The sequence below is a fragment of the Gadus macrocephalus genome, chromosome 22, assembly GCF_031168955.1.
Source record: "Gadus macrocephalus chromosome 22, ASM3116895v1".
NCBI lineage: Eukaryota > Metazoa > Chordata > Actinopteri > Gadiformes > Gadidae > Gadus > Gadus macrocephalus.
In genome coordinates this window covers 5,497,518-5,512,821 of record NC_082403.1, presented here as the reverse complement: position 1 = coordinate 5,512,821, position 15,304 = coordinate 5,497,518, and the positions used below count along the sequence as shown (strand labels likewise).

Genomic DNA, 15,304 nt, shown 5'->3' with positions numbered 1-15,304 from the left:
GAGGTAAACAAACGGCCAGCGGCAGACGCGAGCGAGTCAAGTTCACAGAGGATGACACCGCAGCGTCTTCCCAGGCCTCGACCACTGATGGACGCCATCTTGCGAGTCCGTCCGACACACACACACACACACACACACACTTAAACGTAATGCTCTGTTAGCAGTCAATGTCCACCCCAACCCCCACCACCAATGGCCAACTCTCCTGACCTCCACCTCCTCCTCCTCCTCCTCCTCCTCCTCCCCCCCCTACACCCCGTCCTCCCCCGTCCTCCCCCTACACAGCCAACCTGAGAGCGGCCCCTGGGATAGGCTGCCCCAAGGCAGGCCAGGCAGGGTCAATACACATCAGAGGCAGGGCTTGGGTTGGCCTTTAGTCTAATCAAGATGGGGCTGAGATAGCCCGGCAGAAAGGCACGACTGTGACCGTGGACAAAAGAGGCCGAGACAAAGAGGCTGTCGCCGCTCCAAGCACGCACAAAAACAACACCACCGTGGTGACATTCATGACTATTAGATATTTGGTCACTGTTGCAGAATGAGCCGGGTAGGCGGCGGCTACAGACGCTGTAAACTCGGTTGGGGAGAGTGAATCAAAAGCAGGTTCTTTTCGTCTCTGTGAGCAAGGTTGGTCGAGGCGAAGAATGAACTAGAGTGACCCAAGTATGTTTTCAATGCCTTCATGAGAGCGAGAGACACACACACACACAGACACACACACACACTAACTGGTTAAATTGCCATCTTTTAGAGAGTGGACCTATTCGCACCAAATATCCATGATAGGGCGTTGCAGAAGAAGTATTATGCGGTGTGAAAAAGAGCTTCTCATGAACAAAAAACATTCGGCACGTGGGAGATAAAGGGAACACTGTTCCAACAGTTGAGCCCTTCTGAAACAACTCTGAGAACAGTGAAAGAGCAATATTAATATCACCATGACGTTCAGAGCAGCCAAACGCTAAACACTAGCACGCTAAACGCTGCAAATCCAGCACAAAGCATGGCTCTATCGCAGGAATGAAACCAGAAATCCTGCGAAGCCCTCACAAAGGATTTGCAAACGCTGAGAAATGGCATCACATGAACTCCGTATAAATCAGTAACACATGACTCCCGGCAGCCACAGGAAGGAAAGAGAAAGAAAGGGAACGATCACTGCAAAGTTACGGACAAAGAATGGAAGAAAGACATCGTCAACAGTCTGTCACATCTTTCTTGTGTACAATAGTGCGTGTGTATTGTTGGGATTGGGCGGCTCCATGGCCCAATGGATGTAAAATACTTGATCTTTCATCCAGGGTGACTCATAAGAAGACAGTTTTCAATGGGACTTGCAGGCATGGATGTTTCAGACCCGTGTTGACGGAGTCAGGTGCACAGAAGGGCACAGCTCTGAAAAGTTAACAATAAATAACAGATGGTTGTATCAGAGCCCTTCTTTATCTCTGGGCTTGACCACAGTAACTAGTGTTCGACAAGGAGATTTGTGCGACAAGGAGCGGACGGATGGATGTAGAGATCGAAAGACGAGCGATGTATACAGCAGTTCCTCCATCTGCTACAACCCAGCCGCCTACTAAACCTGCGTACCCACCGCCTCGTGAATCACCAGGACCAGCAACCTCACCTCAAGTCTTTGTCTCAGCAGGCCCGGTTTGACACACACAGGGTCACACACACACAAAGGGTCACACACACACACACACACACACACACACCAAGTCAAGTGCACTTTATCAGCAGGAGCAATCTATAGAAAACACATGGCGAGGGCCTTTGAGGAAAGGGGGTTGGAGCATTGAACGCAAAGCCCCTCCCACTTGTGTGTGTGTGTGTGTGTGTGTGTGCCAAGGGCATCGTGAAGCAAACCAGATTTATGCGAGATGACTGCGCTGCGCATACATGCGAGTGGTGGGCGAGAGCCCCAGCGCCGCTAGGTCGTGCCATGTTTCGCTGTATGTAGGCCACTTCAAAGCCGCCATTTGAATTCAATCAATAGTCGTTTAAAACCCCTCCCCCCATTTACCGGGTGAAATCAGTTCATGTGTGTTTGTGGTTCCTAATGTGATGCGAGAGAAGCAGGGACACCAGTGTGTACGTGCGAGTGCGTTAGTGCATGTGCGCGCATATGTGCATGCGCATGTTAACACGCGCACGCGTGCACACACTAGCCCACACTTGGCATCCATTAGGGCAGGACAGAAAGCCGAGCAGCTGAGCGCATGTGTGCGACTGTGTGTCTTGGCTGACACAACAGAGGAAGAAGGGATTCAAAGAGAGCCAGAACTATTCTGTTCAATGAGAGGTGGTGGCGACGGCGGGGGTTTCTGCACACAAGTGGGCCAATCCGCCCTACAATGGGCCTTAAACTCCTGATTCACCAGACACACACACAAACATACACACACACACACACACACACACACACACACACACACACTTTATTCTCGTCTCTCTCTCTTTTTTTAACTCACTTCAAGTGATGTGCGTGCCAAGTCCCTGTGGGCATCCCCATGAAAACCCTTTGTAATCTTTAATCAGATGAGTCGCAGCCAAATGGATCAGGGTCTGGCACCCCCCTGCCATGAGTTATCACATCAGCTTAGCCACCGCTGACTCCTGGGTCTGTCCGGGCGGCCGTGAGGGGGGGGGGGGGAGCCCCTCCGCAGACTGCCTGGCGGCGGGGGCAGGGGTCCAAAGGAAGTGTTCAGGTACGCATTAAGGTAACGGGTCGACGCGGTTGGGGATAGGAACACATCGGACCGACTGGCAGGCAGTAGAGTAAAGCAGAGCACTTTCACATCAAGTGGTTGGTCCAAAGTTGGTTGATTTTCAATTGAGGCATTAGGGCTGATCAGTGGCTTAATAAGAAAAGGCACTGAAGTGGGCGCTGAGGCTAAAAAAAAGTGTTAATTTTAATCACGTGGTCCATTGAACACCACTCGACCACACTGCAGTCGCCGGGAGAAAAGAACAAAAAAAAAAAAAGTCTTTGTTCAGTGAGTCATTTCAAACAAATCCTTCCCAACCTTGCTTGAGCACGTTTTACAAATGTCGAATCAATGTATAACAAGAGTGAGAGCTGGGGGGGGGGGGGGGGGGGAGAGAATGTGTGCAGTGGTTTGACGCCATCGCTGAAGGCACTACAACAGACGGGCCCCGCAGTGTGAGAAGATGCATGCTTTGTGTTGTTGCGGCCATTTCTATTTGTTCCTGATGTGGTTGTGTGTGTGTGTGTGTGTGTGTGCGCCCTGTGTAGCTCCAGCGTTATGGAGATCGGTATTTTCTCACGAAGAACGAGGTTGGAGGCTGTGGTGAGGGGGGCAGGAGTTTCGGGGGGGCTACGGTTCCCAGGGTAGGGTCTGTGGCTGTGGTGGTTTGCGGCGCAGTGTTTGAGGCTATGGGGGCTCACGGCGATGGGTGTGATGCTGTGGTGGTGTGAGGCTATGGCGGTTGGCGGCGGAGCCTATACAGTTCAAGGCTATGGTTTAAAAGTTTGTGGCTTAGTTGTTTCAAGGCTATGTTTGTTCGAGGCCGTGTTGGTAAGTGGTTAAGAGTTGAAGGCCATGTTTGTTCGAGGCTATGGTTTGAGTATAGGTGTTGGGGGCGACACTGCTTTATGCTATGGTAATAAGGGCCGAAGCTACGGTGTCCCGAGGCGACGGTGTCTCGAGGCTATGCCGCTCAAGGCACCGGCGGTGCGAGGCTATGAGTTTGAGACTCTACCGTTCAAGGCTCCGGTTCAAGGCTATGGCTGATGCCAGCCTGGCTCAGGAGCATGGGAAGACAAACACAGAATGGGTCTCAAAGGCTTCGGGAGGCAGCCGCTTCCCTGCCAACGTCAACAACAATGGAGGCCACTCGCACCTGTCCTTCCCCTTCTCCCTCTCATTATTTCTGCCCTTTTCATCAATTCCCTCCACATTATCTCCCCCGTCTCTCTTATCGGGCGAGCATTGAGAAGCCATTGGCCACTGTCCCAGGCCCGCCCCGCCCAATCCGGCTGTCCTTGCTATGGGGCACTGGAGCAAGTCTTTTAGCGCACGCACACACACACACACACAGAGCCAAGTTGTGCCTATGCTTTGTGTGTTTCATTAACAGCAGACTGAAAGCTTTGTCAGGGGCCCTAATTAAAAACAACCGGGCACTTGCGTCCCTCATTAAAATCCCCTCAAATGAAAAAGGACCCGAAGAGAATGACAGCAAAGTGTGTTTGGGTTTGTTCAGAAACATCCAAATTGTAAAACAATGTTCTAGGGTGAGAGTGAGAGAGTGTGTGCGCGTTATCTCATAAACAATATCACGCACACCTTGAAGGGGTTGGGTCCATGTGTCTGTAGTACATTACACTCTGCCTGAAAGCAGTACGACTTGGCTAATCATGAGCAGAGACAGCTTCATAATTGTATTTGTGTGCAATTACCACAATTATGCGTTTGTGTGCCTTTGGATATCGGAGTTTTGGCATAGCAGGTGCACACACACACACACACACACACACACACACACACACACACACACACACACACACACACACACACACACACACACACACACACACACACACACACACACACACACACACACACACACACGTTTGTAGCCATCAACCAAAGAGATTTTTGGTGTGCGATTGGAATATGTAAACAGAATCAAACTAACTTGATGAGGGCGAATTACAATAAAATCCTATTTTATTTTAATTCCATTTTCCAATAAAGGTCTCCTAACAGAAAACGCCGCTTTGTGGGGATTTACTTTAATTAAAAACACATTTCAACGGCACTACCAAGAAATTAACAGCTTATTTTCCGCGCGGCTCCACTTTCGTTTTCTAAATGATTAATGTGGGGGAGATACATGACAATATTTCTTCGAGGGGCTAATAACGGGAATCCTATTGGCATTTAAAGGAATAATGAGGGGGTTCGAGGGTGATTACCAGACCCCATGGCTCCTTAAGCTTGGATTCTGTTTACATTTCTCTGTTGATACCGGCTCCTCGCGTTACTGAGGCAAAAGACACAGTACACCTCCTCAAGCTTACCAACACAATGAAATGACCTGGGGACACAGACAGAGAGAGAGAGAGAGACACAGACAGACAGACAGAGAGCGAGAGAGAGAGACGGATGAGGGCAGACGGAGCGAAACAGAAGATAGAGGTAGAGAGACCGAGACCGAGGGACAGAAAGAGAGGAAAAAACAGATGGAAGCAAACAGACAGAGGAAGACCAAGATGGAGGGAAAAGCGCAATGCTATGAATTCTATAATAACCTGAACAACCGGCTGGGTTTTTCCGTTTCAGATCCACATATTATCTGTTTTTATCCTCCTGCCTTGCAATGCCACCTGTTTCCATCTCCCACAGACATGCTGTTAGACACCAGGTGGATACACAGTACAGGGGGGGGGGGGATGTTCCACCCAGACAAGCCCAGTCCAGTGCGCCAGACCCCCCCCGTCCACGTCCACGTCCCACCAAAGACTCGGGGCCCGTACCTCTTCTTCGCGGGGCCGTCCTCTGAGTACTTGTTGCTCCCATCCAGGCTCTTGGAGCGCTCTTCCTTGTGGCCGCCCTTTGACCCCGAGCCGTTCAGCTGTCCATTTGTCAAGGAACCTAGAGAGAGAGAGAGAGGGAGGGAGGGGGGAGAGAGAGACCACAGTGATGAGTGACCAGGTATGGCATTAAAGGGGCAGGATAGTCAGTGGTAAGGGTGATGGACACCCAGCAGAAAGGATCCGGGTTCGACCCTGGGTGACCGCAGACTAGCTGCGGGCGTCCATAACCCCTACCTCACTGCAAGCCGCTTTGGTAAGAAGTCTCTAGAAAACTTAAGTCAATATCCAAAAGCACGCTGATGCCAGATGCAAAATGACAACCGCGTTGGTCCGTCTCCGTTGGCCCGGAACCAAAAAAAACAACAAGGAACCGGGAACGAATACGATAAAATAACTTTCAGCAGGGCTTCGACCTTCTTCGACTGTGTGTGGCGGAAAAGAGAACAGAAATTGAAACAAAATGTTCTTTATGTAAGGAAGGGCAGCACTCGGCACCGAGGCTGACGCTGGGGTTTCATGCCTCCAGGCGGTTCACGTTACACCGCATGATGCACACACCATCGCCGACCCCCCCACCCCCCCCACCCCCCCCCGGGGCCCTCCAGGGGCCCTCCGCGGCCCCCAGCAGCGGACACTGAGCAGCTAGTGTGCTACCCTCGTTAGGGACATACCCGGCCTGTAGCGCTCAGCGGGCGGACGTTGGTTGAAAAGGTCCAGGTTCAAAGTCGTTACGGGCAGATGCAGCTCCTCTGCATCTGCTCGTATCAGTGCTTCAACGGTACACACAGGGTTTGGGATCACCGTTACTCCTCCAGAGAATCCCTCAAGTGCCTTTACTAAAGCAGCGCAGATCCGCATCGGAGTGCCTTGATGATACTAATACCCACCGTCGGGCTGCCGTTGTCATATGGTCGGCTCTGATGGTGATAGTTCAGCCGAGAACGACTCACTTTACTGCTTATCTCCAGGAAAGGCTAGACAGTTTATTTGGTTGTGTTTCTATGTTTCCATGTCCCCCCCCCCCCACTGCTTGAATGTACTTGGGCTCTAATCAGAAACACATTGGGGGTTCGTAAAATAAGAGGTAGAGGTGTGTTTTGTGCCCCTGTGTGCGCATGCGTGTTTTGTCTGCGTGTGTTTCGTGCGTGCGTTTTCATGCGTGTGTGTGTGCGTTTCATGCGAGTGTGTGTTCCTACGTCTCCCCCTCCACCTGACTAGCCCAGGGCAACACGGAGGCAGAGAGATATTGCTTGACATTCTGGCGAGCCCAATTGACCGAGGCACAATTAAATATTTAGAGAGCCAGAGTCAGACAAGCAAAAATAAGCCTGGGTCAGATTCCCCAAAATCAAAAGCCAACAACCCACGCGGGGAGAATTCCAATTAGTGTCAGGACGGGAGCGCAGAGAGACAGTGATTGCGGGAGACAAACTATTAGGCAGATATCACAGGTTTGGCTTGGGGCTGCGGTGGAGCTCTGGAACCTCCGGTACGCGTTTTCAAAAGAGCAACTTACGGAGCTCAAAACCCCGGCCAACTTTCCGTCACCGGATTTAATTAACAACCGCAGACAAACGAGCCCGACGCGCCACACGCAGATCTCGGTGTTTGAACGTAGCGCTCGCTCTAAAACTGTTCTGGCTTCGTAATTCAACTTCGTAAAATATAAACAGTACAGCTCCGTCAAGAAGGCAATTAACTTTACAGACAGATAAGCTTGACCCGTCAATTTGCTGATCTTGGCCTTTTAAAATATTGCTTATCTGCCAGGCTGTGAAACCTGCGCTAAACGATGTATTTCTTTCAGAACAGCAGCGATTACATAGTACTAAATGCATTATGCTAGCGGTAACCCGAGATGCGTCTGGTAATGATCTCACGTTGCAGTGTCCTTTCTGTCTGCACTCTAGACCTCACACCGGCGTGGCAGAGACCTCTCATCAGTACACTGATGACTCACTGAGTGAGGAACACACATCGTGTCTTTCACCACCACTTGGCATGTTTCGATTGGGCCTGGCTTGTCGCAAGTCCCGCCTTCAGAACATGCCCGGCCAAATTCCTTTTGACGTTCAGTTTTTGGTTTTATTTTCTTCCTTCTTTTTTTTTTTTTTTTCTTTTTTTTTTTACAGAGGATGCATCAGTCATCCGGCACCACAAACCTCTAATAGCGGGTGTCAAACGGGAAATAAATTAGGATAATAATGACCGTGGTGCACTGGGAGGGGGTAAGTAGCAGCTTGAGCGATAGCCCGCTTAGCAACCAGGGCTACAAGCCCAGACGCCGTTCTCGCTAGGATACAGCGTGAGTCAAGGAGCAGGAATCAAATGACACACACACACGCACAAAAAAAAACGGTAATTTTTACGAACACAGACGCAGACAGGCAAACCCAACCAGACAGTTCGTGGCATTAAATAAATAAAAAAGAAAAAAAAACGTATTTTCTTATTTTTCCCTTTGCCTGCTACTTTGGCATACCCTACAATTACAGTTTGTATTTTTTTTGTCTTTACTGTTCGCTCACGCACACTGAGACACACGCAAAGCGTGTACGGGCGGGCTCACGGAGACGACGGCAGGTTAATGCGGTCGGAGAGCTGAACAAGCTCCTGAGTGATGAGTGAGGATCGTTGCACCATGAGCGGTGGTGCTTTGGTGTTGGCGGTGGAGAGACACCGGGTCTGTGAGCGGGGGCTGAGTCACACGCCCACCACTCCTCTGTTGCTGGTGGTTTGGCCGAGCAGTGTGGAAATCGTTAGTGTTAAGACATAACCCGTCAAGTGCTCGTCTAAACAGATCCTCCGATGTCAGGTTTTTATTGGGACAAAGACAAAAAAAAAAGGAAATGAACAGATTTTCACAATTGCCAACGTTTGTTTTAAATTTAGAAAATAAAAAAAGCAGCAAAAGGCTGATCTTATCGACAGTAAAGCAAAACAATATGTTCCATGTCGAAATTGACTAACACATGGGGCTTGTTTCTTGCAAGCGTGCAAAAATAAATTAGCTAATTAACAGTAATTGTACTTGAATATGATTGACACTTTAAGTCCCCACAGATCGCAAACAACCTGGTAGACACGCATCACACACACGCACGCACACACACACACTTCTCTCACGCACACACACACACGCACTCGTGCTTCTCTCTCACACACGCATCTCTCAAACGCACGCACACGCACACACACGCGCCTTCCCGAGGGTTGCTTTACATATGCTGGTCACACATGAATGCCCATTTGAGGGGCAGATTGGGAATCCCGGGTGATGAAGGGGGTAGGGAACTAGAGTCAGACAGACAGGCAGGCAGGCAGGCAGGCAGGCAGGGGTGGGGTGTACAACTCTAGCCCCTGGTGCACGCTGAGGCCTTGTAATAACGGCGGTTCAGGTTGAAGGGCGAATTAAGGGAGCCGCTGAGTTGGTGAAGGTGGGGGGGGGGGGGGGGGGGGTTGTTGAGGGAGGAGAGGGGGGGGTGGAGATGATGTCAGTTGAAAGACCATACGATTGGCTCTCCCTGTGGGGAGGGGTTTTCTAATCAGTTCTGTGCGTGCTTAACTGAGCCAGTCGCCTCGCAAGGTTGACCTCAACATCTCAGGGGAGGGAGAGAACGAAAGCGAGAGGAAGAGCGAGCGAGAGCCAGAGAGAGAGAGAGAGAGAGAGAGAGCGCGAGCGAGAGAGAGCGAGAGCGAGAGCGAGAGCGAGAGCGAGAGCGAGGTACATAGTGCAACATGGCATGTTGAGCGGCTGAATGGGGCCCCATTAATGTGAGCTAGCATAATGTGAATCCACAGCGTCACAGCTACTCCACACACACACAGTATATTTGTATTGTATGAACGACGTTCGCATGATGAACAATGCTTTGAGCCACTACTACGTTTACATTAATGTGACGTTAAGTCTTTTAAGCTGAGCTTGTAATCCACAGCGATTTACAAGGGAGTCTGTGAACAATACGTCGCACTATTAGCTAGGGAAGATGACGTTCACAAAACCAATACCCAGCCCGAGTTTGTCAGCATTGTCCTTTCTTTGTTATTTTCTTTAGCCTATATTCTCCGGCTCCGTCTTCCATATGTTGTTAATAGGAGATCTGCGCTGCTCGGGTTGATATTGAATATAAAAAAAAAAAACAACGTGGGATTTATTTCACGGAAAACCCCAGCGAGCCTGTGCGCACTCCCATGCCCTTCGGAGCAGGGAAGCAGATACGGAGCGGCCCGGCTAATAGGCTCTGGAACGGGCCCGGGATATTATTGCTCTCCCTGCCCAACTGGCTTTGGGAAGCCGCACAGTAGTGACCGCAAGCCAGAGCAAAAAGCACCTCGGAGCCAAGTGGAAGAATAAAAAGGACCGGCTTCTGCCTGGACTATACTTATCTCGTCTCTCCGCCGTCGAAAGAAGACGACGACGACAGACTCGCACTTTGAATTAACACAATCTATGATCTATCCGTGAGTGGTGCTTGGAAGCTAACACAAACAAGACAGACAGAGGTACAGAGATGGATATAGACGGATGGAAACTGACGGATGGACAGAGATAGGATGACAGACAGGGGGGGGGGGGGGGGGGGGGGGGGGGGGGGGGGGGCGAAGACAGACGAACGAGAGAGAGGACAAAAAAGAAATCGTGATGAGAGAGGTGGAACGGAATAGGGAGAGAACGAGGGGCGGGGTCAAGAGCCGGGGGGGGGGGGGGCAGACAAAAGACAGAGAGCAGAGCCTCGGTCAGAACCAGAGCGAGGGAGAAAGACAAATAGACAGCCCTCCCTAAAGCTACTCCCAGATCCTTTGGCCAGCCGCCAACGCTTCCATCAATAGCACTCAGCGAAATGGAGAGCAAGGGAGAGGAGGTGGAGGAGGGAGAGGAGGAGGTGGGAGAGGAAGAGCGGGGATGGAGGGGAAAAAGAAGAAACAGCTCCTGAGGGGGGAAGACCGAGAGAGGCGATGGGCGGGACTGTGAAAGGGAGAAAAGTAGAAGGAGAAGGGGGAGAGATCTAGGAGGATTACGGGGGGGGGGGGGAGGGACATAGATGGAGGGAGACGGGGGGAGCCACAGAGCAGGGGAGGACGCCGGGGAAGCAGAGGAACCAGGATGGAGGGATGAGAACAGACATGGAGGAAGAAGGAGAGACAGGAAAGATGAGGGCAGGATGTAACCGGAGTCTTATTGATGTACAAGACCACACACACGCCACCGGGAAAGAGACCAACGGAAGGACAGTCGCGGGGGAGTGAACTGAGGAGTGGAGAGAGAGAGAGGGAGGGAGAGGGAGACGACAAGGGAGAGACGGGTGAGGGTAGGGCTCCTGAACAGAGGCAGGACAAAGCAGAAGGCCGTAATGTCATTTGTTAAATAATGCAGGGAGCAGTGCAGGAAGTGAGCGAGCGAGGGAGTGAGCGAGGGAGTGAGCGAGGGAGTGAGCGAGCGAGCTAGTGAGTGAACGAGGGAGTGAGCGAGAAAAACATGCGAAAGGGGAAGGAAAGAGAGAGAGATGGCGGGCAGCCAACGGTAAGAGGTAAAGTGGCCAGGGGAGATGTCATGATTGCTTGTTATGGGCAAGGAGAAGGAGCTGGCAAGGAGGACACGCATATACACACACACACAAATCATACACAGGCGTGCCAGCTCGCACACACGCACGCACGCACACACATACATACACACACACACACACACACACACACACACACAGAGCGAGCAAACGAGACTGATTCATCGTGTGACTTTCCCCAAAATGGCGGATAAAGGTCCCCAGCTAGACCAAAGCAAAGAGCCCGGTCATAACCAGAGCCAGGCTTTAACAATGCCCGATATAAGTCTGTAAAAGAGACTTCAAACGGCTGCGGCCCCTCACTGCGTGTTCGTGGCCCTGTGTGCTAATCAAAACATGTGTAGCCCTGCACCGCCGCCCCAGGGGAGTCTCAACGGCGCCCTCGTCCGCGTGCCAGCCCGCGGACTCCCCCAGAACCAGCGGGGGGGGGTGGGTGCGTTGGGGGAGGGGCTAGAATGCATTCATGATGTCGCAGACACACACACAGGCTTGGTCCGACGCTGTAAAATGGTGGGTGGTTTCATCACCAAGCCATGAGACGGGGAAACCTGCGTTGCATGCAGATTGCGCCGCCTTCCTCCTCTTCCTCCTCCTCCTCCTCTTCGTCCCAAAACGCGGCAGCGATCGCCCCCTCGCGCAGACGCAGCGGGGGGCCTGTCTGTTCCGCCCCGGTCTCTTTTGTGCGTGCGGCGCTCCCGACTGTTGCCACCCCTGCCGTGGCACACCGCCACCGCCTTCTAACGACTCATTTTTATTCAGGCGATAAGGTCAGCTACCCGCGGAGCCGCCGGGAAATAAATCAATAAATAAATAAAGCCCCAGGGGGCTGTGGAGGGGCGCTGTAAGACGCATGTGACAAACACGTCAACGTAGGCTAATACACACAAATATGAGATGGAGAGAGACGTGGAGGGAGCGATAGAGACGGAGAGAGGCAGGGAGAGAGACAGGGACGGAGAGAGAGAAGCAGAGAGATATGGAGGGAGGCAGAGAGAGAAAGACGGAGAGGGAGAAAGAGAGACAGGGAGGGAAAATGAGAGATGGAGAGAGCGAGAGAGAGCGAGAGACAGGGAGGGAGAGTGGCAGAGAGGGAGAGAGACAAGGAGGGAGAGAGTCTGGGAGACCGAGAGATAAAGAGAGAGACGGGGAGGGAGAGAGAGCGAGGAAAAAAAGGGCGTACAACTCTGGCAACAGCATGACGGAGGGACGTTAAATATGAAGAGGGAAGAGAAAAGCATCGATCTGGAAAGCAGATAAGAGCAAGAGGAGAAACCAGCGCTATAGGTGCACAAAAATATAATCCACGTTTCAAAGAGGTTTCCCCCCCCATGCCAGCGGGCCTGCATGCGTTCGGGACGTAATTCACTCCCGATTCCTTTTCTCCTCTCTCCCCACTCAGAGTCTGGTTTGTGTTAATGTCAGCTGAGAATAGCTTCCAAAGCACGTGTTAACTCCAGATCTCCACTCCATCGGCAGCTCGGTGTTTTCTGTTGGTGTGTGGAGCGCCGTGTCGGACAAAGACACAGCGGCGGGTTGGGTGGATAGGGGGCTGAGGGGCCCCCTACTCTGCTCTGCTCCCCTATTCTTCCCCTCTTCTCTCTACTCTCCTACTCCCTTCTCCTCCCCTACCTAATCTACCCTCCTCTCCCCCCCTACTTCTCGTCTACCTACTCTACCTCCCTCTCCACTATCCCCCATAAACCTCTCCTCCCTATTCTACCTCCCTATCCTCTCCCCCCTTAGACCTCTCCTCCCTATTCTACCTCCCTATCCTCTCCCCCCTTAGACCTCTCCTCCCTATTCTACCTCCCTATCCTCTCCCCCCTTAGACCTCTCCTCCCTATTCTACCTCCCTATCCTCTCCCCCCTTAAACCTCTCCTCCCTATTCTACCTCCCTATCCTCTCCCCCCTTAAACCTCTCCTCCCTATTCTACCTCCCTATCCTCTCCCCCCCTTAAACCTCTCCTCCCTATTCTACCTCCCTATCCTCTCCCCCCCTTAAACCTCTCCTCCCTATTCTACCTCCCTTTTCTCTCCTTCCTACCCCTCTCCTCCCTACTCTACCTCCCCCTCCTCCTCTCCCCCCTTTTTGTCACCCCCTACCCCTCCCTCTCCTTTACCTCTTCCCTGCATGCCACCATCTTCTCTCCCCTCCGTCCACTACCATATCCACTCCTCACCCTACCATAGAAGACCTTGATTACCTTTATTTAAAAGTTTAATCATTTTGCAGGGTAGTGTCTTTTTTTGTGGTTTTGACTTTGCAGTGACACAGACACAGATGCAGTGTGCAAAAGAGGGTAGCAAATGAACTCCCTCTTTGAGTAAGTGCTTATAGTAGATGTTTTGTAGTATAGCAGCTCAATTTCATCTCAAATTTGCCAAAGGGCTTGTTTGGACTTCTTTGAAAACATCAAATCACAGCAAACGTGGAGCATGTGGCTAGTCAAGCTCACCGAACGCAAACCAGACACATTTGTGGACCTCATGTTTTCACAAGATCTGCCTTGACTCACTAAACATGGTGTAGGAATCACCTCCTCTTAACGTGATCTTAGAGGGCTGTTGTACAGCATTATAGCGCCGGCACTTAATTATGACATGCACGAAAAGTGACACAAATGTACTGTTGACACAAAGCCCAAAAAAAAGTCACATTTAAGGAAATCCAACCCTTCCTCAAAGAGGATATAGTGCCCTCGCCAAACATTTCACTTCTTATTTCACACGTCTAATTATGTTTGGCAAATAACCCGGCTTGAATGGCCCCGAATGGGTTTAGGGCTATTTTAGTCACATTTATATAAAATAAATGTGGAATAGAACCTGTCAACACAGTGAGTAAATTGCTGTAGAATGGGGCTTTCAAACAGACTGGTTGATCGTTCAACTGCCAACCGGTTTGGAGCGCCGAGCCCGGAGTGTGAGGAGCAGAACAAAGAGCAGGATGTGGCTTGTGTCGCAGGCTAATGGGTCCTGGGAGAGGAGGGGGAAACACTCACCGTCGGGGTTTGTGGTTCCGTCCCCATCCGTCTGCCGCTTCTGCGCGCTCTTGAACTCCTTGAGGGAGAGGTACAGCACCTTGCGCACCACCCGCTCCTCTGACCACGGGATTCCATCACTGTCATCCTGCAGAAACAAAAAGGAGAGGGAGAGAAAGGCAAGGGTGAGACGTGGCCTGACAAACGATGAGCATATCCTGCCGTTGGTGGGACACGCTATCTGCAGAACAGTCTCGACGAGCGGGCAAAAGACTGCAACTCCCACATAAAAAAAAAAATGCATCGTGGGACCATGAGTTCCTGTATCACATATCCTGCCATCTCGACACACAGCTAACCCAAAGGCATGCCATTCGCATCACGGGGCAATAGACTGCGACTACCACATAGAAAATAGATACAATTAAGTAGTAGGCAACTAAAATAAAACACAATGCATCCTGGGACCATGAGTTCATGTATCACATATCCTGCTATTACAAGATAGATAATCTGCATAACAGTCTCTCGACACGCAGCTAAACCAAAGGAATGCTATTAGCATCACAAGGCAACAGACAGCATCTCCCACGTAAAAATTTAAATATTGAACAAATAGGCAAATAAAAAACAATGCACCATGGGACCATGAGTTCATGTATCCTGCCATTAGCGTGACACACAAACTGCATAACATTTAACTTGCAGCTAAACCAAAGACAAAGTGCCATTAGCATCTCAAGGCAAACGACTGCATCTCCCACATTACAAAATAAAAACATTGAACAAGTAGGCAACCAAAATAAAAAAAACAATGCATCATGGGACCATGAGTTCCTGTACCGCAGAGGCAAACCGAGAAGGAGGCTGGCGTCGACAGAGGTCTCTCGCTGATGCCCTCGCGGCGTGACGCACGCCTCGCAGCATCTCTCGTCCATTTATCTGGCGCAGATTAGATCTCTAGTGGCGTCAGCTCCGCGCAGTGCGGGCGTGTTCCACATCAAAGCCGGGGCTTATTCAATGAAGACAACATTATCTGGCTACATTAGGAGAATCGAGGGCTTAATAGAAATGCACTTCCCCTCGCAGAGCAATTCTTTAAAAGGTCTTTAGTGGGTGTCCACCGGCAGCGAGCTTGGGTGAGTCCACCCCCCCCCCCCACCCCCATACCCAACCCCCTGCCCTG

At 51.1% G+C, this 15,304-nt stretch overlaps 1 protein-coding gene across 1 annotated transcript in view; it reads right to left on the bottom strand.

Annotated features, from left to right (window-relative positions):
* Positions 1-266: 266 nt before the first annotated feature.
* The window catches only part of LOC132451013 (protein Jumonji-like), a 50,090-nt gene continuing 35,052 nt past the window's right edge, over positions 267-15,304 (bottom strand). Inside the window, exons 2-3 of the mRNA XM_060043235.1 lie at positions 14,140-14,266; positions 267-5,627 (exon numbers count right to left, since the gene is read on the bottom strand). Coding sequence (XP_059899218.1) covers positions 5,335-5,627; positions 14,140-14,266 — 420 coding nt within the window. The 3' untranslated portion in view covers positions 267-5,334. The remainder of the gene's footprint in view (positions 5,628-14,139; positions 14,267-15,304) is intronic.